General features: G+C 43.1%; 1 protein-coding gene across 1 annotated transcript in view; it reads left to right on the top strand.

The window, feature by feature from the left end:
* LOC141257653 (heme-binding protein 2-like) overlaps positions 1-8,371 on the top strand; it is a 39,159-nt gene extending 30,788 nt beyond the window's left edge. The window contains exons 3-4 of the mRNA XM_073672473.1: positions 7,527-7,698; positions 7,987-8,371. Of these exons, the coding sequence (XP_073528574.1) occupies positions 7,527-7,698; positions 7,987-8,161 (347 nt within the window). The 3' untranslated portion in view covers positions 8,162-8,371. The remainder of the gene's footprint in view (positions 1-7,526; positions 7,699-7,986) is intronic.
* The last annotated feature ends 17,472 nt before the right edge of the window (positions 8,372-25,843 follow it).

The raw sequence follows: 25,843 nt of genomic DNA, 5'->3' as shown, positions 1-25,843 counted from the left end.
TTTTGTCACCCCTGCTGATGCTGGCATGGCAGGTGGTACAAATGGCCTTTTTGGGGTTATAAGCAGAGTCTTTAAAAAAATTCCAGACTCTGGAAGACCTACCGCTTGTACTGTCAACGTCCCTCGTGTTGGTGTTACGGGGAACGGATGCCCGCCTTCTGTCTGTGGCCACCACACTGCTTCTTCCTGCCTGTTGGGGTACTCTGCCTCCCTCCCCCTGTGTGCTGCTGGCCTCACTCTGCATGTCCTCCTGCCACGTTGGGTCAGTTACTAGATCATCCACCACTTCCTCCTCTTCCACTTGCGCACCACGATCCTCCTCCTCACTTCCTGGCAATTGTGTCTCGTCATCGTCCACCTCTTGTGACAAATTGCCAGCGTCGACTTCCTGTGGCCGTGGCTGTTCAAATATTTGGGCATCGCTACATGGGATCTCCTCTTCCACCACTTCAAGCGGAGCAGGCGAGGGGCACAAATCTGGAAATGGACCAGTGAACAGCTCTTCAGAGTGTCCAAGTGTGGGATCAGTTGCTGTCTGACCACATTCGGCATGGTGGGAGGAAGGAGAATCAGGGTGAGGAGGAGTATGCGGTCGAGACTCATGGCTACTAACATTTGACCATGTGGAAGACAGAACGGAGGTGGTGGTTCTCAGGTAACTGGAAGTATTATCTGCTATCCAATTAATAACCTGTTCACACTGATCAGTTCGCAATACTGGTGTTGTTCTGTGCTTCCCTCGTAATTTGGTCAAGAAGTGGGAGCGAGAAGATGTGGCTGTTGGTTGTGGCACATTTTCACCTTGGCCACGGCCCCGTCCTCTGCACGCACCATCACCAGAACGTCCACTTCCACGTCCCTTGCCACGCGCCTTGCCGATTGTAAAGGAAGTAAAATAGCTTACACTCACACTTTTCAATGGAAAAAGGGTAATAAAAAGTAGATTAGAACCGTGGAAGAGGAAAACCACAGTTCTATTTCTCTGGCCTACACCCGACTCTTTTAAACAATCAGAACAATCAGGGATAAACTATTACTGTTTTTCTTTACGGAAAAAATACCAAACCCTGAATAATAGAGATTTTTTACAGTGGAATGGCAAAACCACAGTTATTGTTTACTGGGGTATACCATAAAATTTTAAATATATATATGAAGCTCATCAAGAGAATGCCAAGAGTGTGCAAAGCAGTCATCAAAGCAAAAGGTGGCTACTTTGAAGAACCTAGAATATAAGACATATTTTCAGTTGTTTCACACTTTTTTGTTAAGTATATAATTCCACATGTGTTAATTCATAGTTTTGATGCCTTCAGTGTGAATGTGCAATTTTCATAGTCATGAAAATACAGAAAAATCTTTAAATGAGAAGATGTGTCCAAACTTTTGGTCTGTACTGTATATATTTGCGGCTGAACAGTGACACACTCAAACTGTTTTTTTTTAGATACAAAAGGCCCAAAACTGGATACTACAGAGATTTGACCCATGGAACTGCAAAACCACACTTGGATTTGTCGGGCCTACAACAGACTCTTTTCAACAGAGATATTTGTGTCTGAAAAATCAGAGACACACTTTTTTTTTGGGGGGGGGGGCACCAATAGGTTAATAAGACGGGTATTTGTACAGTGTGAAGGAGGGAAAAAAAAGAGGATTTAGATGAAAAAAAAAGGATTTTTCCTGGCCCCTGAGACCTGGAGCTAAGTCCAGCAATTTCAGAAACAGGAGCATACAGGACTGTAATGCAGCGTTTGCTGGTATAACCACTGCGTCTCCTATACAGCCTGCCTGCCTGATATCTGGGATGGATATTAGTCCTGAGAATGACTGTTTGCTTGTTCTGCCAGCCTTTACAGACCCTACACTAACTTTTTCGCAGGAAAAATCTCTCCCTAGCTCACCAGCGCTGTCCCTACACTCTCTAATCCGGAGCGACTGTGTCCAAGATGGCGGCGCCCGGTTTTAAATACTCGAGGTGATGCTGTGCGGCCAGCCAATCACTGTAATGCCCACAAACATGGCTGCGGCATTACAGTGACTGGCTGGCAATCCCTGCATGTTCATTGGCTCTGTAAAGAGCGCCAAACATGCAGGGCGGAGACCTGAGCTCCCGCCCGAGTATCCCGGAAATGCTCGGTGCTCGCCGAACATCCCGAGTAGCGTGATGCTCGGGCGAGTAACCAGCATTGTCGAGCATGCTCGCTCAACACTACTAATTATGTAACTTCTGGAGGCAATTGGTCATTCAGGATTTTATTTAAGGGTATCAAACTACAAGGCTGAATAACAAATGCATGTCACAATTTTTAGATTCATATTTTTAACCCCTTAAGGACGGAGCCAATTATGTACTTAATGACCAAGCCAAATTTTACAATTCTGACCACTGTCACTTTATGAGGTAATACCTCTGGAACGCTTCAACGGATCCCCTGATTATGAGACTGTTTTTTCATGACATATTGTACTTCATAATAGTGGTAAAATTTCTTCGATATCACTTACGTTTATTTGTGAAAAAAATGGAAATTAGACGAAAATTTAGAAAATTTTGCAATTTTCAAACTTTAAATTTTTATGACCTTAAATCAGAGAGAGATGTCACACAAAATAGTTAATAAATAACATTTCCCACATGTCTATTTTACATCAGCACAGTTTTGGAACCAAAATTTTTTTTGTTAGAAAGTTATAAGGGTTAAAAGATGACCAGCGATTTCTCATTTTTCCAACAAAATTTATGAAATCATTTTTTTAGGGACCACATCACATTTGAAGTGACTTTGAGGGGTCTACATGACAGAATATACCCAAAAGTGACACCATTCTAAAAACTGCACCCCTCAAAGTGCTTAAAACCACATTCAAGAAGTTTATTAACCCTTCATGTGTTTTACAGGAACTGAAGCAACGTGGAAGGAAAAAATGAACATTTAACTTTTTTTCACACAAATTTTACTTCAGGCCCAAAATGTTTAATTTTCTCAATGGTAACGGGAAAATGGGCCACAAAATTTGTTGTGCAATTTCTTCTGAGTAAGCCGATACCCCATTTGTGGGGGAAAACCACTGTTTGGGCGCACAGCAGGGTTCGGAAGGGAAGGTGCGCCATTTGACTTTTTGAATGTAAAATTTGGTTGAATAATTAGCAGACGCCATGTTGCGATTGGGGAGCCCCTGATGTGCCTAAACAGTGGAAACCCCCCACAAGTGACCCCATTTTGGAAACTAGACCCATCAGGAAACTTATCTAGATGTGTGGTGAGCACCTTGAACACCCAGGTGCTTCACAGAAGTTTATAACATTGAGCCGTAAAAATAAAATTTTCACATTTTTCCCACAAAAATGTTTTTCAACCTCCAATTTTGCATTTTCATAAGGGTAACCGGAAAAATTGCACCATAAAATTTGTTGTGCAATTTCTCCTGAGTAAGCTGATACCCCATATGTGCGGGAAAACCACTGTTTGGGCTCACAGCAGGGTTCGGAAGGAAAGGAGCGCCATTTGACTTTTTGAATGTAAAATTTGCTTGAATAATTAGCGGACGCAGGGCCGGCTCCAGGTTTTTGTGGGCCCTGGGTGAAATAGTCTCAGTGGGACCCTTTAACACATACCACAATTCATGATGCACAGATACCGCAGGGAAATATATATCGGAAGGAAAGGAGCGCCATTTGACTTTTTGAATGTAAAATTTGCTTGAATAATTAGCGGACGCAGGGCCGGCTCCAGGTTTTTGTGGGCCCTGGGTGAAATAGTCTCAGTGGGACCCTTTAACACATACCACAATTCATGATGCACAGATACCGCAGGGAAATATATATATAGTACAATGCCGAAGATTTCACTTCTTACATTACATGAGTGATATCTATTGTAAATTCTACAGTAGCTCAGAAACTGGCGAATTCTCTCAACGCACAGTGCAGACCGGACAATATAGTCCTCCATACAGTATTATGGGCCCCATATATTGCTCCAAGCAGAATACTGGTCCCCATATATCTCTCCATACAGGATACTGGTCCCCATATAACGCTCCATACAGGATGCTGGTCCCCATATAACGCTCCATACAGGATACTGGTCCCCATATAACACTCCATACAGGATACTGGTCCCCATATAACGCTCCATACAGGATGCTGGTCCCCATACAATGCTCCATACAGGATACTGGTCCCCATATAATGCTCCATACAGGATACTGGCCCCCATATAACTCTCCATAAAGGATACTGGCCCCCTTATAATGCTCCATACAGAATATTGGCCACCACATAATGCCCCATGCAGGATGTCACCCCCCCTTATAATGCCCCATGCAGGATGTCACCTCTCCCCCCATATAATACCCCATGCAGGATGTCACCTCTCCCCCCCATGTAATGCCACTTGCAGGATGTCACCTTTCCCCCCCATAAAATGCCCCATGCAGGATGTCACCTCTCCTCCCCATATAATGCCCCATGCAGGATGTCACCTCTCCCCCCCCACATAATGCCCCATGCAGAATGTCACCTCTCCCCCCCATATAATACCCCATGCAGGATGTCACCTCCTCCCCATATAATGCCCCATGCAGGATGTCACCTCCCCCCATATAATGCCCCATGCATGATGTCACCCCTCCCCCCATATAATGCCCCATGCAGGATGTCACCTCCCCCCCATATAATGCCCCATGCAGGATGTCACCTCTCCCCCCATATAATGCCCCATGCAGGATGTCACCTCTCCCCCCTATATAATGCCCCATGCAGGATGTCACCTCTCCCCCCCATATAATTCCCCATGCAGGATGTCACCTCTCCCCCCTATATAATGCCCCATGCAGGATGTCACCTCTCCCCCCATATAATGCCCCATGCAGGATGTCACCTCTCCCCCCTATATAATGCCCCATGCAGGATGTCACCTCTCCCCCCCATATAATTCCCCATGCAGGATGTCACCTCTCCCCCCCATATAATGCCCCAAGCAGGATGTTACCTCTCCCCCCCATATAATGCCCCAGGCAGGATGTCACCTCTCCCCCCATATAATGCCCAATGCAGGATGTCGCCTCCCCCCCATATAATGCCCCATGCAGGATGTCGCCTCTCCCGCCATATAATGCCCCATGCAGGATGTCACCTTTCCCCCCCATATAATGCCCCATGCAGGACGTCACCTCTCCCCCATATAATGCCCCATGCAGGATGTCACCCCCCCATATAATGCCCCATGCAGGATGTCACTTGTTCCCCTCCCACCATATAATGCCCCATGCCTTCATACATATATATAAAAAAAAAAATCAAATACTCACCTCACTTCTCACCTGCTGTCTCTGCTCTGGACCCCTCACCCACGCCGGCGTCTTCCCGCTCTGCGCTGCCTGTGACGGCTCAGGAGAGAGCGAGGTGTAAAGACGTCACCGCGCCCTCTGACCTGAGACGTCACAGTGCAGAAGCCGCGGAAGAGACCGGAGTTGCTGCGGAGGCACGGGGAGAGGTAAGTATTGTGCTGGGGCCCTGAGAAAGCGGGGGGGAGCGGACGCTGACACCGGCACCGCTCATGGGTTCCATAGCGCGCCGGGGTGCCCGACGGTGAGTGGGCCCCCCCGCCTGCTCAGGGCCCCGGCATGCCATGTTGCGTTTGGAGAGCACCTGATGCACCTAAACAGTGGAAACCCCCCACAAGTGACCCCATTTTGGAAACTAGACCCCTGAAGTATTTTATCAAGGGGTATAGTGAACATTTTGAACCCAGAGGTATGACACAGAATTTGATAACATTAGGTCATGATATTGAATAAGTTGTCATTAGTCTTGAGCGCAAGTGCTCGCTACTTGAGTTTATATCGTGTACTCGGGTATGTACCCTGTATCGCGGATACTCGAGTCCTGCCCCACATGTTTCACGGTTGTATGGCAGGCAATCCCCGCGTGTTTTTTTGGCTGTTTAACAACTGCGAAACATGCAGGGCGAGGACTCGAGCATGTCACTCGAGCACCCACGATACTCGGTGCATACCCGAGCACCCAATGCAAACTCAAGTAGCGAACACTTGCGCTCAACACTGGTCGCCATATCGGCATCATTTTTTTTTCTCTAACTCTAGCACAACCCTAACCGTAACCCTAACCCTAACCCTAGGCTAACCCTAACCTTAACCCTAGGCTAACCCTAACCCTGGGCTAACCCTAACCCTAGGTAGGCTAAACCCTAACCCTAGACTAACCCTAACCCTATCCCTAGGCTAGCCCTAACCTTAGGCTAACCTTAACCCTAGGCTAACCCTAACCCTAGGCTAACCTTATTTTATTTTGATCACTGTGATATGGTTTATCACAGTGATCAATATGAACCAATAGAGAAAATTCCCTGTTGTTGCCGGGCAGATCTCGGTGGGCGCACTGCGCATGCGCCCGCCATTTTATTTTTTCGAAAGATACCGGGGAGCTGGGGGCCCATCAGGGGGAGATCGGAGGACGGCAGAGGTACTGGGGGGCTCGGGGGCTTCATTTCTCCTTCCTCTGACATGTATATCATGTCAGAGGAGAGAGAAATCATTGGAAACTATGGGTACACTTTTTTTTTGTGATTGCTGCTATTCGGTGAATAGCGGCAATCACGTGACAAGGCACCGGAAAAACCGTCCCTGATCATATTCTCCAGGGTCTCAGGTAGCTGAGACCCTGGAGAATTTCCGACTCTGGGGGGCGCTATAGCCTTATTCCTCAGTGTCGCATTTTCACGGCGCTGAGGAATAAGTACCCTTAATTGCCGCCGTGAAAATGCGTTACGGCGGTCGTTAAAAGGTTAAAATAATTAGAAAAACATGTATAATTTCCTTTTATACGTCACAATACTTGCTACTTTGTGTTGATATATCACATGAAATCCCAATAAAAAACATGGAAGTTTGTGGGTGTAACGTGATAAAATATGGAAGAGTTCATAGGCCATGAATACTTTTTCAAGGCACTGGATAAGAGTGGATTACATTTAGTTGTCCATAATGAGGGGTCTGGAAGGTTGTATAGTAGTGTATGCTGAAAGCACAATATGGAGTCAATGGGGCTAATTCATCAAGGCTGGCATATCGCCAAACCGGGCCATGCAAGACTTTACAGAGGACATGATGCCGAATTCATTCCGAGCGACTAAATGAATTTGGTGCCTCTAGTGCTCCTCTGTGCACTGCGCCAGTAATGCTACTCCAATCAGGGGCTGGAGTAGTATTTCTTATGTAGAAAATGCTGGCAGATTTGATAAATTAGACAGGGAGTGTGGCCACACTTGCATCCTAACCCGGTTCTTCCCCAGCTCTGCCCATTTTGGTGGAGCTGATCCAAAGTGGTATGAAAACTCTAAACTTCACAATTTTTGCTCAACTCCACAGTCCACCAAAATTTTGCAACTTTTCAAAGTTTTTCTGCCATTTTTGTAGTGTAAAAACTATGATGAATCAGCTCCAAAGTATATTCTGTTATTAAATGAAATTTCTCACTTTTTTGTCTGTTTCCCTACCAGAGCTGAAGATCAATATGACTGTACCAGTGGTGATATATATGCCATTAAAACAACCACCGGCTGGTAATTCCACAATGTCCTTTTTTGTGCCACATGAAGTGGCGAATACTCCAGAACCTACAAACCCTGAAGTTTACCTTGACACGATCCCTACAGCTTCTATTTATGTAAAGTAAGTCACTACCGATTCAGATCAGTACACAGTTCTTCCTTGGTAGATGGCGATATGTGAGAAAAAAATAATTCTAGAGTAATACTTAGCACTTTACAAGACTTTCACAATTGATGAAAGGTAGTATTATATGCAACTATTTGAATGAATGGCCAACCATATAATATATAAAGAGTGTCCTCTCCAGAGCCATTATTTGCTAGCATCCCTCTGATGCTTTATAGAAGGAGGGGTGAAAGGGAATTTATTCTTTGCCTGTTGGTTATGTGAAATTTGCATTTATTTTAGGACTTTTGGAGGATATGCCTTAGAATTTACATATAACAAGCAAGCTAAAGTTCTAGCAGAAGAGTTGAGGACCCTTGGTCTGCAGTTTGATGATTCATACTTTGTTCATGTTGGCTACAATCCTCCTTTTGAATTTGTCGACCGCCACAATGAAGTGTGGTACATGGCAAAGTGAACTCAACTAATGTTAACAATGGAGGAGATTTATTTATTCCTCTACCGATTTTTTTTTTTCTTGACACTAAACGAATTCTCATACTTTGTGTTGTAATATTTGCTAACAAGAACATGCCAGTAAATGGTGGTGTGCATTGTCTCTGCTCAGATGCTAACTTGCAAAATGAAAATACCTATAATATTACCTTGCATATGTAACATGTTCTCATATATGCACTTTTTTTGTAACTGATTTTGTAACATTAAAATATTATTTGTAGAGTGTGTTCCTCATTTTGGTTTATATACATGACTGGACTATATATTGTTTGTACACCAGTCGCTCACAACATTAAAACCACTGACAGGTGAAGTGAATCACATCGATAATTTTGTGACAATAGCACCTGTTAGACTTCGTTCACACTTTGCACCCATGCAGGGCCGTTGATAGTGAGGGATCAAACTGGGCAACTGCACAGGACCTCCACCCTCCTAGGGGCCACAAGCATTTCAAGCAGAAACTGCAGTGATAATACGAGTTCTGTAATATCAATGTTGTTTCTGAGGTTAAGACTACAGAAGGATTTTTGGTGATATCATGGCCATATGACCATGATGTCACCAAAATTCCTTTACCCTGCGGAAGTCTAGAGGAACTGCAGAGGAGACAGGCTGGTAAGTCTTCTGTAGTGTGTGTATGTGTACACATGAGCACGTGCTGTGTTAATATACAAGTGTGTTTGTGCTGTGTATATATACATATAACCGACAACAACCTCAGCACATAAAAAAGATCCCCTCTAACCTGAACATGACCAATCCTGAAAAATAGAAGGAGCAGCAGATCTAGATAATTCATATAGAAAATGTTATTTGAAAGATACAGTATATTATACAAAAGTAATTATACAAGTATTATAGTATACATGAAAATGAGACATGGCACACCAAAAAAGCAACCGGAGACCAGTGAGCAAACTTATACAGCGATGTAACCTCACCCCTGAGTCTCAGGTATGGAAAATAAAATTTGCTTTATGAATTATCTAGATCTGCTGCTCCTTCTATTTTCATGATTGTGTATATACATGTAGAATATGTATATTCATGTGTGTATGTGCTGTGTGTATATACTTGTGTATGTCCTGTGTGTTCATACGTGTGATTGTATGTGATGTGCGTGTATAAATGTTTGTGTATATACATGTGTGTGAATATGCTTTATGTATATACATACAGTATGTGTGTGCTCTGTGTATATACTTGTGTAAATGTGCTGTGTGTTTGTGTATGTACGAGTATGTGCTACGTATATACTTATGGGCATATGTGCTGTTTGTATATACAAGAGTGTATATGTACATTTCTGGCAGAGGTGCACTGCACTTGTAATATTCCTAATTCATTAAGTGGTGTGCACCTTTTTAATTAATTAGATGCATCTTCCTCCAGCAGCGTTGTTATTTAAAGGGGTTGTCAACTATTAGACAACCACTTTCCAATCTGAATGTCTGCCCCCATTAAAATATAAACACATATACTGACCTCCGGTGTCGGCGCTGTTCCAGCTGTGTCGGCACTCGCGTTTCCGAGGCTCACGTGAGGTTGTGACGTAATTGCCTTCGGAAAAATCGAACATAAAGAGCAAGTAAAAGAACAGCCGCAGCCCTGATTCCCTGTTGATGTTCGTCTTGTCAGAAGGTAGGGACAGTGAAGCCGGTGCTGATTGGGAGGTGAGTATAGGTGATTTTATTTTAATGAGGGCAAAAATTCATATTGAGAAGGGGTTGTCCTAGTACTGGACAGCCCTTTTAAGACTGGCATGCACAACTCCAGTCCTAATGAATTAAGACTAATGTTCTTGGCAGCACATCACCCAGTTTACTCAGGAGATGTGCTGGCAATAACCTGATATGTATGTGGACAGAATGATCTATTAGTGATCGTTCTAACCCAGTGATTCTTTGTCAGCCTCTCTGAGGAGGCCCATACACAAGCGCCGAGTGACTTTAATATAGTTGATCACGCTTGTTTAAAGGTCTGAAATTAGCTCCTGTAAATGCAACTTAATGTGTTTCTGCATGATGGTGCAATATGTTAGCAGTTGAGGACCCACTTTTAACCTTTGCCTAAGGCTTCACTTTGTCTAAAACTGGCTCTGCACCCATGGTACGTGTTTTTGCCACTATTCCACTTTTTTGGAAATAGAGGCAAAACTGTACATCTCTCTGCAATATTTTACCTTTAAGGTGTGAGATTTTTTAGGCAGCAAGTGAAACATTCGTTCTTAAAGTTGAGGTGCTGGTAGCAGGGAAAACAAAGATTTAAGGGACCTTAAAGGGAATCTGTCAGTATGATCAATTCTCATAATCCATCTACATGGGCACACAGGTCAAAAAAGTTGAATAAAATGATACTTTAGTATCTGGAATCCGATGTTTCATTCCAGAAAATCCTGTGCTTTCTTAATATGTAAATGAGCTGTTAAGATATATGGGCCGGACACAGATCTGCATGAGAATCTGTCTCCAGAACTTATTTTAAATGAAAGGGGGGTATCACCAGTGTGAGACATGTAATGACTGACAGTCTGCTTTCCTGGTCTCACCGCAGAGCTGTGTGTGATTACAACTAACACAGTACAGTAGAGCTGAGCTTTGTCTAATTACAAACACATTTGCAGTTGTCCCCTCACAGTGCTGTCAGCACTGCTGTTCTGCTCATCTACACACTGACTGTGTGAGATGGATGCTGAAGCACTATGGGAGGACAACTGCAGCTGCAAATGTTTGTCATGAGACAAGTTCAGATTGGCTGTACTGTGTTAGTCATAATCACACACAGCTCTGCAGTGCCATCAGAAAAGCAAAGTGTAATTCCTTACATATTACCCTGGTAACACCCCTTTTAATTTAAAATAACCCGTGGAGGCACATTCACAGGAAGATCTTTGTTCAGACCATAGTTCTTAATAGCTCATTTACATATTAAAAAATGGGTGTTTCTCTAGAATAAGACATTGGATTGCAGAAATGTAAATTCATCGACACCTTTATATTGTCTATCTGTTGTTGCAGTCCCAGGTATTTAAGTGTTTTATGCCCATATGCAAATGAGGCATTGTGTGATTTATCGGTGACTGAGGCTCTGCCTGTCAAGGTTGCTTCCTCCCCTAACATGAACCTCTTTAGCTTGATAGCTCACTGTCTGACTTCCTTGCTTAGCGCCTGATGTCACAAAGACAGTGAGCTATCAATCAAGCAATCAAAAGAGGCTGGTGCTGGGAAGGGAAATAACCTTAGGATGCAACAACAAAGCCTACAAAGATTACTTACGTAAATGTTAATCCATCAACACTTTTATATCTTCCATCTTATGCTGCATTCCTAAATAATTAGTGTTTTAATTCCAATGCAAATGATGCATTAAGTGAACTGGACATCACCAGGCATTTAAATCTGGGGCAGATTTAAATATTCTGTTTTTTTTCTTTGCGTAATCTCTCTACTTTATATGTTTTTATGTATTGTGTGGCAATAAAGAATTTATACTTTTATTGTAATCTGTTTACGGGAGTAATCTTTGTAGGCTTTCTTATTGATCTTTACTCCCAAGCACATATAGGGCTGTATTTTGGGCTGCTAACCTTGGGATGCAGTGGCTTCTTAAATGCCTGATGATGTCCAGGGCACTTAATGCATCATTTGCATTGGAATTAAAACACTAATTATTCAGGAATGCAGCATCAGATAGAAGATATAAAAGTGTTGATGGATTAACATTTCAAAGGCCTGCATGCCAATATATGCGGTTTGGTCTTTGATTCAAATGAAAGATAACCTTTAACAAGTGACTACTAGGTCACAACATCATCAAAATGGCATGTCTTGTGTCTTCCCAGTATGCAGTTGTTAGTACCTACCAAAAGTGGTCCAAGGAAGGACAACTAAATATTTCCCAACAGTCCTGATTTTGCTGGGACCATGCCACAAACTAGATTGCTAATGGGGTCTGTTTTAACAAAATGGTCCTCTAAAAAGAGCTGTTATGGGTGCGTTCCTGGGGGCAGTTCACCATAAATGTCTCGATTTAGGCATTCTAAATGTTGGTAAGTATGTGACTGCCCCTTCAGAGCTATAGTGTTCCCTAAGACTTAACTGGTCTCTTTCAGCACTATATGTGTCTTGTCACACTGCAAAAATTCTTCAAGACCTAGTTAAGGAACATAAAGAAGAGTTCAAAATGCTTTCTTGGCCTCCAAATTCCCCAGATCTCAATCAGATCAAACATCTGGTGGATGTGCTAAAAGATTTTTTAATGGGGGTCTGTGTGCTGAAACCCGTATAGATTTATAAATGTTGGGGTAGAAGCATTCAACCAAACACTAATCTTCAAAGTAAAGACCTGTGAATAAACTTTCTAGGGCTCACTCACACAATCATCATAGATTCTCTCATGTGAGATGATCAAATTGATTATGCTAATGATTGATTATGCTAATGACACTCTGATCAGAGTTTGAGCCGAGTGTCATGCAAGTGTGATCTGATTCGCTCGCATGCAAGAATCGGAGCATAGGTGTGGAGAAGATGGAGAACCTGGAGAAGATGGAGCAGTAGCCTAGGGGAGGGAAGAGGGGGCAGTGGCCCCAGGCCCCGCACTCTCAGGGCCCACCCGAAGCTACGCTATTAACTGTATGAGCATGCTCAGCAAGCTCATACAGTTACACTCCGGGGCAGAGCAGGAAGACTTGATCTCCCTGCACTGCCCAGCGGCTGCTATCGGGTCCTTGAGCAGGAGGGTGGGGTGCCCCCGCTGCCAGCATCGGGCCACCGCGACGCTCCCTCTCCCATCAGTCCCCCCTCTGCGTCTGACGTCATCACTAGGCGCCCGCTGTTCTTCGATGTGCAGGTGCTCGGAGCCGCGGGGGAATGAGGAGGAGAGGTGAGTATTGTGTATATTTATTTTTTTATTATGGGGTGCATTATACTATAGACTGCCTATGGGGGTGCATTATACTACAGACTACCTATGGGGTGCATTATACCATAGTCTGCCTATGGGGTGCATTATACTATAGACTGCCTATGGGGTGCATTATACTATAGACTGCCTATGGGGTGCATTATACTACAGACTGCCAATGGGGTGCATTATACTATAGTCGGCCTATGGGGTGTATTATACTATAGACTGCCTATGGGGTGCATTATACTATAGTATGCCTATGGGGTGCATTATACTATAGACTGCCTATGGGGTGCATTATACTATAGTCTGCCTATGGGGTACATTATACTACAGTCTGCCTTTGGGGTGCATTATACTATAGACTGCCTATGGGGTGCATTATACTATAGACTGCCTATGGGGTGCTGTCACAAACCGATCAGAGCCACGTGCCCCTGATCCTTCCTTACAACTTCCGTGAGTTCCGGGTTTAGGATAATGTGAAGCGAGCTTATAAATTTTATATATTTATTTACTCAAAAGAGCGATGCTAGGTACAATATATACAAGCGGTTACAAGATATATATATACAGTAGTTAAACAAATACAGTAAGGAAGCAGTAATACGATACAGTAAAATTAAAAGGAATAAAAGTGAATATACCACACTTTCATCAAAGGTCTCTGGACATGGCAGGAAGGGTGCTGTCATGGATCCAGGGCGGTTCCTTGTGTCTTTCTGCCCATCTGTAGCGACAGGTGACCCTCAACAGAAGACCCCTCCTCTCTTACAGAGGGACACATTTATACGTAACTTGGGCAGGGCAGAAAATAGGCATGTAATCTCCTCTTCCCTTCTATCAGACATTTCATAATCCATTTCCCAGCAATATTCTCATTGTAAGGTGCGCATGGTAATTGATCTAACACAGGTGCTTCCCCTGACTTCAGAGGTAATTCAATTAGCTATTCCTCATTGCCATGAGTCAATTAGCTCCCCCATACTCTTGTCAGGAATAGGCGTTTGCACTACAAAGGTATATATCCCGGCTGACCTGTATTCAATTCTCTCCTGGGCAATAGCATCCTTTTGGTAATTGCCTTTTGGAGCCGGCATAGTAACGTAATGGTAATTTAGTCATATCCTGACTGTGGGGAATACACCATTTCCCTTGGGGTCCTTTGAAGTCAGACAGACTAGCGTTCCTGCTGAGACCTTCATAACTGGGAATATGAATTTCCAGTCCCTGGCCCCAACACAGGTGCATTATACTATAGTATGCCTATGGGGTGCATTATACTATAGACTTCCTATGGGGTGCATTATACTATAGTCTGCCTATGGGGTACATTATACTACAGTCTGCCTATGGGGTGTATTATACTATAGACTGCCTATGGGGTGCATTATACTATAGTCTGCTTGTGGGGTGAATTATACTATAGACTGCCTATGGGGTGCATTATACTATAGACTGCCTATGGGGTACATTATACTATAGTCTGCTTATAGGGTGCATTATACTATAGACTGCTGATGGGGTGCATTATACTATAGTCTGCCTTCGGGATGCATTATACTACAGACTGCCTATGGGGTGTATTATACTATATACTGCCTATGAGGTGCATTATACTATAGACTGCCTATGGGGTGCATTATACTACAGTCTGCCTATGGGGTGCATTATACTATAGACTGCCTATGGGGTGCATTATACTATAGTCTGTCCAGTAGCGTAGCTACTGGGGGGGCAGACGGGGCAGTGGCCCTGGGCCCCGCCCTCTCAGGGACCCACCTGGAGCTACGCTAGTAACTGTATGGGTGTGCACAGCAAGCTCATACAGTTACACTATGGGGCAGAGCAGGGAGACTCGATGTCCCTCCATTGCCTGGTGATCGCTATCAGACCCTTGACCAAGAGGGCAGCATCGGGCCCCTCCACCCATCACCGCAAGTTCAGTCATGAGAGAAGGAGCGCGACACTCCCTCTCCCATCAGTCCCCGCTCTGCATCTGACGTCATCACTTGGCACCCTCTGTTCTTCGATGTGCGGGCGCTTGGAGCAGCGGGGGAATGAGGAGGAGAGGTGAGTATTGTATATATTTATTTTTTATTATGGGGTGCATTATACTACAGACTGCTAGGGGGGTGCATTATACTACATACTGCCTAGGGGGGTGCATTATCATAGAATCATAGAATCATAGAATCATAGAATGGTAGAGTTGGAAGGGACCTCCTGGGTCATCTGGTCCAACCCCCTGCTCAAAGCAGGATTCACTAAATCATCTCAGACAGATGTCTGTCCAGCCTCTGTTTGAAGACGTCCATTGAAGGGGAACTCACCACCTCTCGTGGCAGCCTGTTCCACTCATTAATCACCCTAACTGTCAAAAAGTTTTTTCTAATATCTAATCTGTGTCTCCTCCCATTTAGTTTCATCCCGTTGCTTCTAGTCTTTCCCTGTGCAAATGAGAATAAAGATGATCCTTCTACAATGTGACAGCCCTTGACATATTTGTAGACAGCTATTAAGTCTCCTCTCAGTCTTCTTTTTTGCAAGCTAAACATTCCCAAATCCTGCAACCGTTCCTCATAGGACATGGTTTGCAGACCAGTCACCATTCTGGTCGCTCTTCTCTGAACTTGTTCCAGTTTGTCTATGTCTTTTTTAAAATGTGGTGCCCAAAACTGTACACAGTATTCCAGATGAGGTCTGACCAAAGAGGAGTAAAGACCGATAATGACTTCACGTGATCTAGACTGTATGCTTCTGTTAATACATCCCAGAATTGTATTTGCGTTTTTTGCTGCTGCATCACACTGTTGACTCATGTTCAGTCTATGATCTATTAGTATACCTAAGTCTTTTTCACATGTACTGTTGCTTAGCTCTATTCCTCCCATTCTGTATATGCTTTTTTCATTTTTATTGCCCAGATGTAGTACTTTGCATTTTTCCCTGTTAAAAACCATTCTGTTGGTTGCTGCCCACTGCTCCAGTTTATTTAGGTCTTTTTGAATCCTCTCTCTCTCTTCTCTAGTATTAGCTATCCCTCCTAGCTTTGTGTCATCAGCAAATTTAATCAGTTTACCCTCAATTCCTTCATCTAAATCATTGATGAAGATGTTGAACAATACAGGTCCCAGGACAGAGCCCTGTGGTATCCCACTTGAGACATTCATCCAGCTGGATGTGAAGCCATTTACAACCACCCTTTGAGTCCGATCACTAAGCCAGTTATGAATCCACCTAACAGTTGCCTGGTCCATTGCATACTTGGTCATTTTTTGGTAATTTTTTCAATAAGGATGGTGTGAGATACTTTGTCAAATGCTTTGCTGAAGTCAAGATATACTATATCTACAGCATTTCCCTGATCCACCCAGTCAGTGATTCTGTCATAGAAGGAAATTAAGTTAGTCTGACATGACTTGTTAGTTACAAACCCATGCTGACTCTGGTTAATCACTTCATTCTTATCCAGGTACTTACATACATGATGTTTAATAATTTGTTCAAAGATCTTTCCTGGTATAGAAGTCAGACTCACCGGCCTATAGTTCCCTGGGTCCACCTTCTTCCCCTTTTTGAAGATAGGAACAACATTTGCTCTTCTCCAGTCTTCTGGGACTTCTCCTGTTCTCCAAGAATTTTCAAAGATTATGGAGAGTGGTTCTAAAATTTCTTCTACGATCTCCTTCAGTACTCTGGGGTGTAATTCATCTGGACCTGGAGACTTGAACTCATTTATGTTAGCTAAATATTCCCTCACAATCTTTCTGTTTACAGATAACTTGGATTCTTCTATTCCTTTAAAAGGACAGTGAAAATCAGTTGATGTTACATTTTCTTTCTGAGAGAAAACAGATGCAAAATAGGAATTAAAAAGTTCGGCCTTCTCAACATCCTCTCTTACCATTTCTCCATTTTCATCCTGTAAAAATCCTATAGCATCTTTGACTTTTCTTTTACTTTTGACATACCCCCAAAATCCTTTTTTATTGCTTTTGACATCTCTTGCAAGCCTTAATTCATTGTCAGCTTTAGCTAACCTGATACGTGCCCTACAGGATCTGCAGACTGCATTATAATCTTCTTTAGATATGCCTCCCTCTTTCCATTTAATAAACATTTCTTTCTTTCTTTTTAGCATGTGTTTAAGTTCTGTGTTCATCCATCCTGGTTTCCTTAAATGCTTCCCATTCTTCCTACTTTTCGGGATTGTTAACGATTGTGCTTTGAGAATCTCATTTTTAAAAATTTCCCATCCTTCCTGGACATTTTTGTCCTTAAGGACATCCAGCCATTGGATCCCTCCTATTCTCTTTCTGAGTCTCTTAAAATCTGCCTTTCTAAAATCTAACCTTGAAGTTTGAGTCTTCACATGTCTTCCTCCTCTAGTTATCCAAAATTCTATAATAGCATGATCGCTGCCTCCTAGGGTCCCAGCCACCTTTACCTCCTCAACCATTTCCTCCCTGTTTATAAGGATTAGATCCAAAGTAGCAGATCCCCTTGTTTTCTCCCCTACCTTTTGGAAGATAAAGTTGTCAGCAAGAGAGGATAAGAATTTGCTTGACCTGTTAGTTTTACTTGAGAGAGATTCCCAACAAATGTCTGGATAGTTGAAATCTCCCATGACCACTACGTCATATTTTTTGGAGAACTTGGTCATTTGATACATAAAGAGTTCATCCATATCTTCAGCTTGCCCAGGTGGCCTGTAGTAAATGCCTACAATGGTGTCCTTTCCGTTGTTCTCTCCTTGTATTCTTACCCAAACAGTTTCCACAGAACTCCCAGTCTCTGAAGCTTCAATCTCTGTGCAGATATACGCTTTTCTAACATACAATGCGACACCTCCTCCTCGTTTATCAATTCTGTTTCTTGCAAATAAGTTGTATCCTTTTAGCCTTTTATTCCAATCATGTGTATCGTCCCACCAAGTTTCAGTGATTCCAATGACATCATATTTCTTTTCCTGCATTAGTAGTTCCAATTCTCCTTGTTTGTTGCCCATGCTTTGTGCATTTGTATAAAAACATTTTAGTTTGTGATTGGTTTCTCTTCCTCCCATATTTTTATTTAGATTTTTTTGTCTTTGTTCTTTCTTTCCACTTCCAGTAGCAGAGATCTCAATAGTATTTGTCAGCTGTATGGCTTTTTCTGGCCTTTTGCTTCCCTTCCCACATTGTTCTAGTTTAAAGCTCTCCTGATGAGTGTAGCAAGGCGACTTCCAAATACATGTTTTCCAGTCTTCGTAAGGTGCACCCCATCTCTAGCAAGTAGTCCATCGTAATTCATCCCGTGATCCAGAAATCCAAATCCTTGTTGACGGCACCATCGACGTAGCCAGTTGTTCACCTGTAGAATCTTATTCCACCTCATTGTTCCATGGTCATCCACTGGGAGGATGGATGAGAAGACCACCTGCGCTGACAATTCTTTCACTTTCTTGCCTAAGTCTTCAAAGTCACTGCAGATGGTTTCCAGGTCCTTTCTTGCGGTGTTATTTGTCCCCACATGTATTAGCAGGAATGGGTAGTGATCTGTAGGTCTGAAGAGTCTTGATATCCTGTCAGACACATCTTTAATTTTTGCTCCAGGAAGACAGCACATTTCTCTTGAGGTTATGTCTGGTCTGCAGATAGCGGCCTCTGTTCCTCTTAACAGGGAATCCCCCATGACCACCACTCTTCGTTTTTTCTTCACAACATTCTTCTTTCTCCATCCAGGAGGATTCTGAGGACTTACAAGGTTATTCATTGCTGGCAAAGTCTTATCTTGCTGTATTTCTTCAAGGTTCTCCTGCGTGAGAGCCTGGTACTGGTTCCTGAGCAGTATGGGTGCTGACTGCCTCTCGATCATCCTGCTTCTGTGGGTCACATGCTTCCATTCCTCTGTTTCGTCAGGTGCAGTTCGAATTTCTTCTCTTTCTGAATCATGAAGAGATAATTCTGCTCTGTCTAAGAACTCTTCACCTTCCTTAATGATTTTCAAGGTAGTTAACCTCTCTTCTAGATTTCGCAACTTTTCCTCCAACAGGGACACAAGCTTGCATTTCTGGCATGTGAAGTTTGGCTTTTCCACTGGCAAGTCTGTGAACATGTAGCAGGATATGCAGCTCACCAAATATACTATAGTCTGCCTATGGGGTGCATTATACTACAGACTGCCTATGGGGTGCATTATACTATAGACTGCCTATGGGGTGCATTATACTATAGTCTGCCTATGGGGTGCATTAAACTATAGACTGCCTATAGGGTGCATTATACTATAGTCTGTCCAGTAGTCTGCTATAGTATAGTATAGACTGCCTATGGGGTGCATTATACTATAGTCTGTCCAGTAGTTTGCTATAGTATAGTAATACTATAGACTGCCTATGGGGTGCATTATGCTATAGTCTGTCTATAGACTGCCTGTGGGGTGCATTTATGCACCCCATATCTATAGACTGCTGATGGGTTGCATTATACAGTCATGGCCAAAAGTTTTCAGAATGACACCAAAATTATATTTTCACATGATCTGCTGGCCTCTGGTTTTTATTAGTGTTTGTCTGATGTTTATATCACATACAGAAATATAATTGCAATCATATTATGAGTACCAATAGGTTATATTGACAGTTAGAATGAGTTAATGCAGCAAGTCAATATTTGCAGTGTTGCCCCTTCTTCTTCAAGACCTCTGTAATTCTCCCTGGCATGCTCTCAATCAACTTTTGGACCAAATCCTGACTGATAGCAGTCCATTCTTGCATAATCAATGCTTGCATTTTGCCAGAATTTGTTGCTTTTTGTTTGTCCACCCGTCTCTTGATGATTGACCACAAGTTCTCAATGGGATTAAGATCTGGGGAGTTTCCAGGCCATGGACCCAAAATCTCTATGTTTTGTTCCATGAGCCATTTAGTTATCACATTTGCTTTATGGCAAGGTGCTCCATCATGCTGGAAAAGGCATTGTTGGGCGCCAAACTGCTCTTGTACGGTTGGGAGAAGTTACTCTTGGAGGACATTCTGGTACCATTCTTTATTCATGGCTGTGTTTTTAGGCAAGACTGTGAGTGAGCCGATTCCCTTGGCTGAGAAGCAACCCCACACATGAATGGTTTCAGGATGCTTTACAGTTGGCATGAGACAAGACTGGTGGTAACGCTCACCTCTTCTTCTCCGAATAAGCTGTTTTCCAGATGTCCCAAACAATCGAAAAGGGGATTCATCAGAGAAAATGACTTTGCCCCAGTCCTCAGCAGTCCACTCCCTGTACCTTTTGCAGAATATCAGTCGGTCCCTGATGTTGTTTCTGGAGAGAAATGGCTTCTTTGCTGCCCTCCTTGAAACCAGCCCTTGCTCAAAGAGTCTCCGCCTCACAGTGCGTGCAGAAGCACTCACACCAGCCTGCTGCCATTCCTGAGCAAGCTCGGCACTGCTGGTAGTCTGATCCCGCAGCTGAAACAGTTTTAAGATACGGTCCTGGCGCTTGCTGGTCTTTCTTGGGCGCCCTGGAGCCTTTTTGACAACAATGGAAGCTCTCTCCTTGAAGTTCTTGATGATGCGATAGATTGTTGACTGAGGTGCAATCTTTGTAGCTGCGATACTCTTCCCTGTTAGGCCATTTTTGTGCAGTGCAATGATGGCTGCACGTGTTTCTTTAGAGATAACCATGGTTAACTGAAGAGAAACAATGATACCAAGAACCAGCCTCCTTTTAAAGTGTCCAGTGATGTCATTCTTACTTAATCATGACTGATTGATCGCCAGCCCTGTCCTTATCAACACCCACACCTGTGTTAATGGATCAATCACTAAAACGATGTTAGCTGCTCCTTTTAAGGCAGGACTGCAATGATGTTGAAATGTGTTTTGGGGGTTAAAGTTCATTTTCTGGGCAAGTATTGACTTTGCAAGTACAGTAATTGCTGTTAAGCTGATCACTCTTTGACATTCAGGAGTATATGCAAATTGCCATTACTATATCTGCCTATGGGGTGCGTTATACTACAGACTGCCTATGGGGTGCATTATACTATAGATTGCCTATGGGGTGCATTATGCTATAGTCTGCCTATGGGGTGCATTATACTATAGACTGCCTATGGGGTGCATTATACTATAGACTGCCTATGGGGTGCATTATACTATAGACTGCCTATGGGGTGCATTATACTACAGTCTGCCTATAGGGTTCATTATACTATAGACTGGCCATGCGGTGCATTATACTACAGACTGCCTATGGGGTGCATTATACTATAGTCTGCCTATGGGGTGCATTATGCTATAGACTGCTTATGGGGTGCATTATGCTATAGTCTGTCCAGTAGCGTAGCTACTGGGGGGGGCAGAGGGGGCAGTGGCCCCAGGCCCTGCCCTCTCAGGGGCCCACCCGGAGCTACGATAGTAACTGTATGGGTGTGCGCAGCAAGCTCATACAGTTACACTCCGGGGCAGAGCAGGGAGACTCGATGACCCTGCACTGCCCGACGACCGCTATCGGGCCCTTGAGCAAGAACTACAGAGAATCTATCGGTCTCTTAGATTGAAGGCACACTTCTCCCAGGCAGACACTAGGGACACCACATCCAAGACTCTCTGTCCAGCCCCAATCACGGTAGCCAGTTTAGGCTTAAGAACTAAAAGCACATATCGCCCCCCACAGAACAACCATGCAGTTGAGACATTTATTCATTTCATTGAGGAATCATTCCAAAAACTACGGTCAGATATTGACTTAGGCCGAATACATTACCATCAAAATTTGTCCCCTCTTGATAGACAAGCCTTGAGATCGCTAGAATCGGACCCATTGATTGTCATCAAACCTGCTGACAAAGGTGGGGCGATAGTCATTATGGATAAGTCATAATAAATAAATATTATGGGTTCAATATATTTTTATTTTTTGGGGATTATTTTTTTCATTTCTTTTTTTTAGATTTTTACAAACTTTTTTTCATTTTTTTTTCACTTTTCTACATTTTTTTTTTACTCTTACACATTGTCCCACTATAGGACTTTCACTTTTTGCAGCCTAATCGGCTGCATGGCATAGAGAGCAACAGCTCCGTATGTCATGCAGCCTGTCAGCGCTGCACACAGAGGAGACATTACTTCCTGCCTCCTGGTGACCCGGATGTTGTCATGAAGACATCGGGTCGTCATGACAACATCTGGAAGCCGCTGCAGACATTGCTGGAAGCCGGCAGGAGAGGTGAGTATAGCGATCACCTCCCCCTTGCCACCGCAGCATTGCGGGTGTTAATGTGCAGGGAGCGGTGCGGGACAGACCAGGTGTTAGCTGTGCCAATCAACTGACACCTGGCAGCGATCGCCCCGCACAGCTTGTGTGCGGGAATGATTGCCACATGCGTAATAGTATGTAGCTGGTCCATAAGTCCCAGGGCGCAGCTACGTACTATTACTGACCTCGTCGGAAAGGGGTTAAGCTAAAAAATTGGGTATGAAAAAAAGTTCACACAGTAATATATAATTAATTAGGTACATATGTTACAACCCCTGGCAAAAATTATGGAATCACCGGGCACGGAGGATGTTCATTCAGTTGTTTAATGTTGTTGAAAAATAGCAGATCACAGACATGGCACAAAACTAAAGTCATTTCATATGGCAACTTTAGGGCTTTAAGAAACACTAAAAGAAATCAAGATTAAAAATGTGGTACTTAGTAAGGGTAATTTTTTTCAGACCAAGCAGACGGAAAAAATTATGGAATCACTCAATTCTGAGGAAAAAATGATGGAATTACCCTGTAAATTTTCATTTCCAGAACTAACACATGCATCAAATTAGATCTGCTCTTTAGTCTGCATCTAAAAAGGAATGATCACACCTTGGAAAGCTGTTGCTCCAAGTGGACTAACATGAATCATGGCTCTGACATGAGAGATGTCAATTGAAACAAAGGAGAGGATTATCAAACTCTTAAAAGAAGGTAAATCATCACACAATGTTGCAAAAGATGTTGGTTGTTCACAGTCAGCTATGTCTAAAATCTGGACCAAATACAAACAACATGGGAAGGTTGTTAAAGGCAAACATACTGGTAGACTAAGGAAGACATCAAAGCGTCAAGACCGGAAACTTAAAGCAATATGTCTCCAAAACAGGAAATGCACAACAAAACAAATGAGGAACGAGTGGGAGGAAACTGGAGTCAATGTCTGTGACCGAACTGTAAGAAACCGCCTAAAGAAAATGGGATTTACATACAGAAAAGCTAAACATAAGCCATCATTAACACCTAAACAGAAAAAAACAAGGTTACAATGGGCTAATGAAAAGCAATTGTGGACTGTGAATGACTGGATGAAAGTCATATTCAGTGATGAATCGCGAATTTGCATTGGGCAAGGTGATGATGCTGGAAGTTTTGTTTGGTGCCGTTCCAATGAGATTTATAAAGATGACTGCATGAAGAGAACATGCAAATTTCCACAGTCATTGATGATATGGGGCTGCATGTCAGGTAAAGGCATTGGGGAGATGGCTGTCATTATATCTTCAATAAATGCCCAAGTTTGCATTGATATTTTGGACAGTTTTCTTATCCCATCAATTGAAAGGATGTTTGGGGATGATGACATCATTTTTCAAAATCATAATGCATCCTGCCATAGAGCACAAACTGTGAAAACATTCCTTGAAAGAAGACACATAAGGTCAATGTCATGGCCTGCAAATAGTCCGGATCTCAATCCAATTGAAAATCTTTGGTGGAAGTTGAAGAAAATGGTCCATGACAAGGCTCCAACCTGCAAAGCTGATCTGGCAACAGCAATCAGAGAAAGTTGGAGCCAGATTGATGAAGAGTACTGTTTGTCACTCATTAAGTCCATGCCTCAGAGACTGCAAGCTGTTATTAAAGCCAGAGGTGGTGCAACAAAATACTAGTGATGTATTGTGTTCTTTGGTGTGTTTGTTTTTCATGATTCCATAATTTTTTCCTCAGAATTGAGTAATTCCATAATTTTTTCCCTCTGCTTGGTCTGAAAAAAAAATTACCGTTACTGAGTACCACATTTTTAATCTTGATTTCTTTTAGTGTTTCTTAAAGCCCTAAAGTTGCCATTTGAAATGACTTTAGCTTTGTGCCATGTCTGTGATCTGCTTTTTTTCAACAAGATTAAACAACTGAATGAACATCCTCCGAGCCCGGTGATTCCATAATTTTTGACAGGGGTTGTATTTTGAACAAAATAAAATCAATCTTAACATGTCTGGTAATGTCTGTATTGTTTAGGCCTTTTTAATTACAAACCACACAGCACAATGACCAGTCTATGCATTTAAAAGGAACATTTTGTTAGGAAAAAGGAACTGGGATAACTTACCAAACGTTGCCAGCTTGGCTGGTGAATATGTGGCCCATCCTGGTCTTGGGAAGAGCTGTGCAGCTACAGAAAGCCAAGCCCGCTCTATTGTCAGCCTGTGACGGTATCCCTCTATTCTGGTGTCCCAAAGCTCAGGGTGCTTCTCCACAAGAGATATTAGCCGTGCTGTGTCCACACTGGGGGCCATTCTGAAGATAAATCTCAACACACTTCCAAAACTCTACTATTGCAACTTCACCTCACACAAAATGCTGCCAAGATTAGCCCAAACTTTTAAAGCAATCAAGGTCTAGACACCTGGCTCATATTGAAAAAAAGCACGTGGATGGCACACAGATAACATACCTATGTCATCCATGTGCGGTACGTGTTTACACGAACACATTGACTTTAAGGAGTCCATGTGATCCATACTGTCATCAAAAAATGGACATGTCTTCATGTGGCGCACACTAACACACGGTCCGTGCAAACACACGGAGATGTGCACAGACCAATAGATTTGAATGGGTCTGCGTGTGTCAGTGTCTCCGGTACGTGCGGAAACTGTCGCCACTCGTACCAGAGATACTGACGTGTGAAAGTGCCCTTAGAATCAGATCTATTAAATTGTAGCTGCACTTTGAGAACTTTTCTCATTTCAGAAATTTTGATGGTGGGAGTTCAGGTACTTAGACACCCCTGATCACTAAAACAAAGGTGCGTAAGAGTTCAGCATACTAATGCTCTAATCAAAGTCTGAAACTGGTCATAAAGGGAATATGTCAGAAGGCTTTTGCTATGTAATCTGAGAGCATCATGATATAAGGGCAGAGACCTTGATTCCAGCGATGTATCACTTGCTAGTCTGCATGTTGTCTTTTTGATACGATCTCTGTTTTCTTTGCTGCAGTTCTAGCAGTTCTCTGAATGATGAGCTCTCCCACACCACTGATTGATAGCTTTCTGTGTACACTATGCATTGGCAGAAAAATACTAATCAGTGATGGAGCAGGGTTACAAAAAGCAGGATGACTACATGACAGGAGACAACTAGTCCTCTAGTGATAATCTGCTGCTGATAAAAACTGAAACTGCAGCAAGCAGCCCAGTAAGTGATACATTGCTGGAATCAGGGTCTCTGCACCTATACCATGCTGCTGTCAGATTAAATAACAAAAATCTGCTGACAGATTCCCTTTCATAGAAAGTCTATCCACCTGTATTTATATCAGAGGAGATCAGGGTTTGGTTGAGTGCTTCTACTCCATCATTTATCAATCTATAGGGGTCTCAGCACAAAGACCACCACTAGTCATGAGCGAGCATACTCGCAAGTACTCGGTACTCACCCGAGCATCTCAGTACTCGAGATGCTCGGAGCTCGCCGAGTACTTGT

This window comes from Phyllobates terribilis, unplaced genomic scaffold (assembly GCF_046119375.1).
Source record: "Phyllobates terribilis strain yellow unplaced genomic scaffold, ASM4611937v1 Scaffold_3__8_contigs__length_932513732, whole genome shotgun sequence".
Classification (NCBI taxonomy): domain Eukaryota; kingdom Metazoa; phylum Chordata; class Amphibia; order Anura; family Dendrobatidae; genus Phyllobates; species Phyllobates terribilis.
Note: the sequence above shows the minus strand (reverse complement) of the source record. Positions and strands in the feature narration are given on the sequence as shown.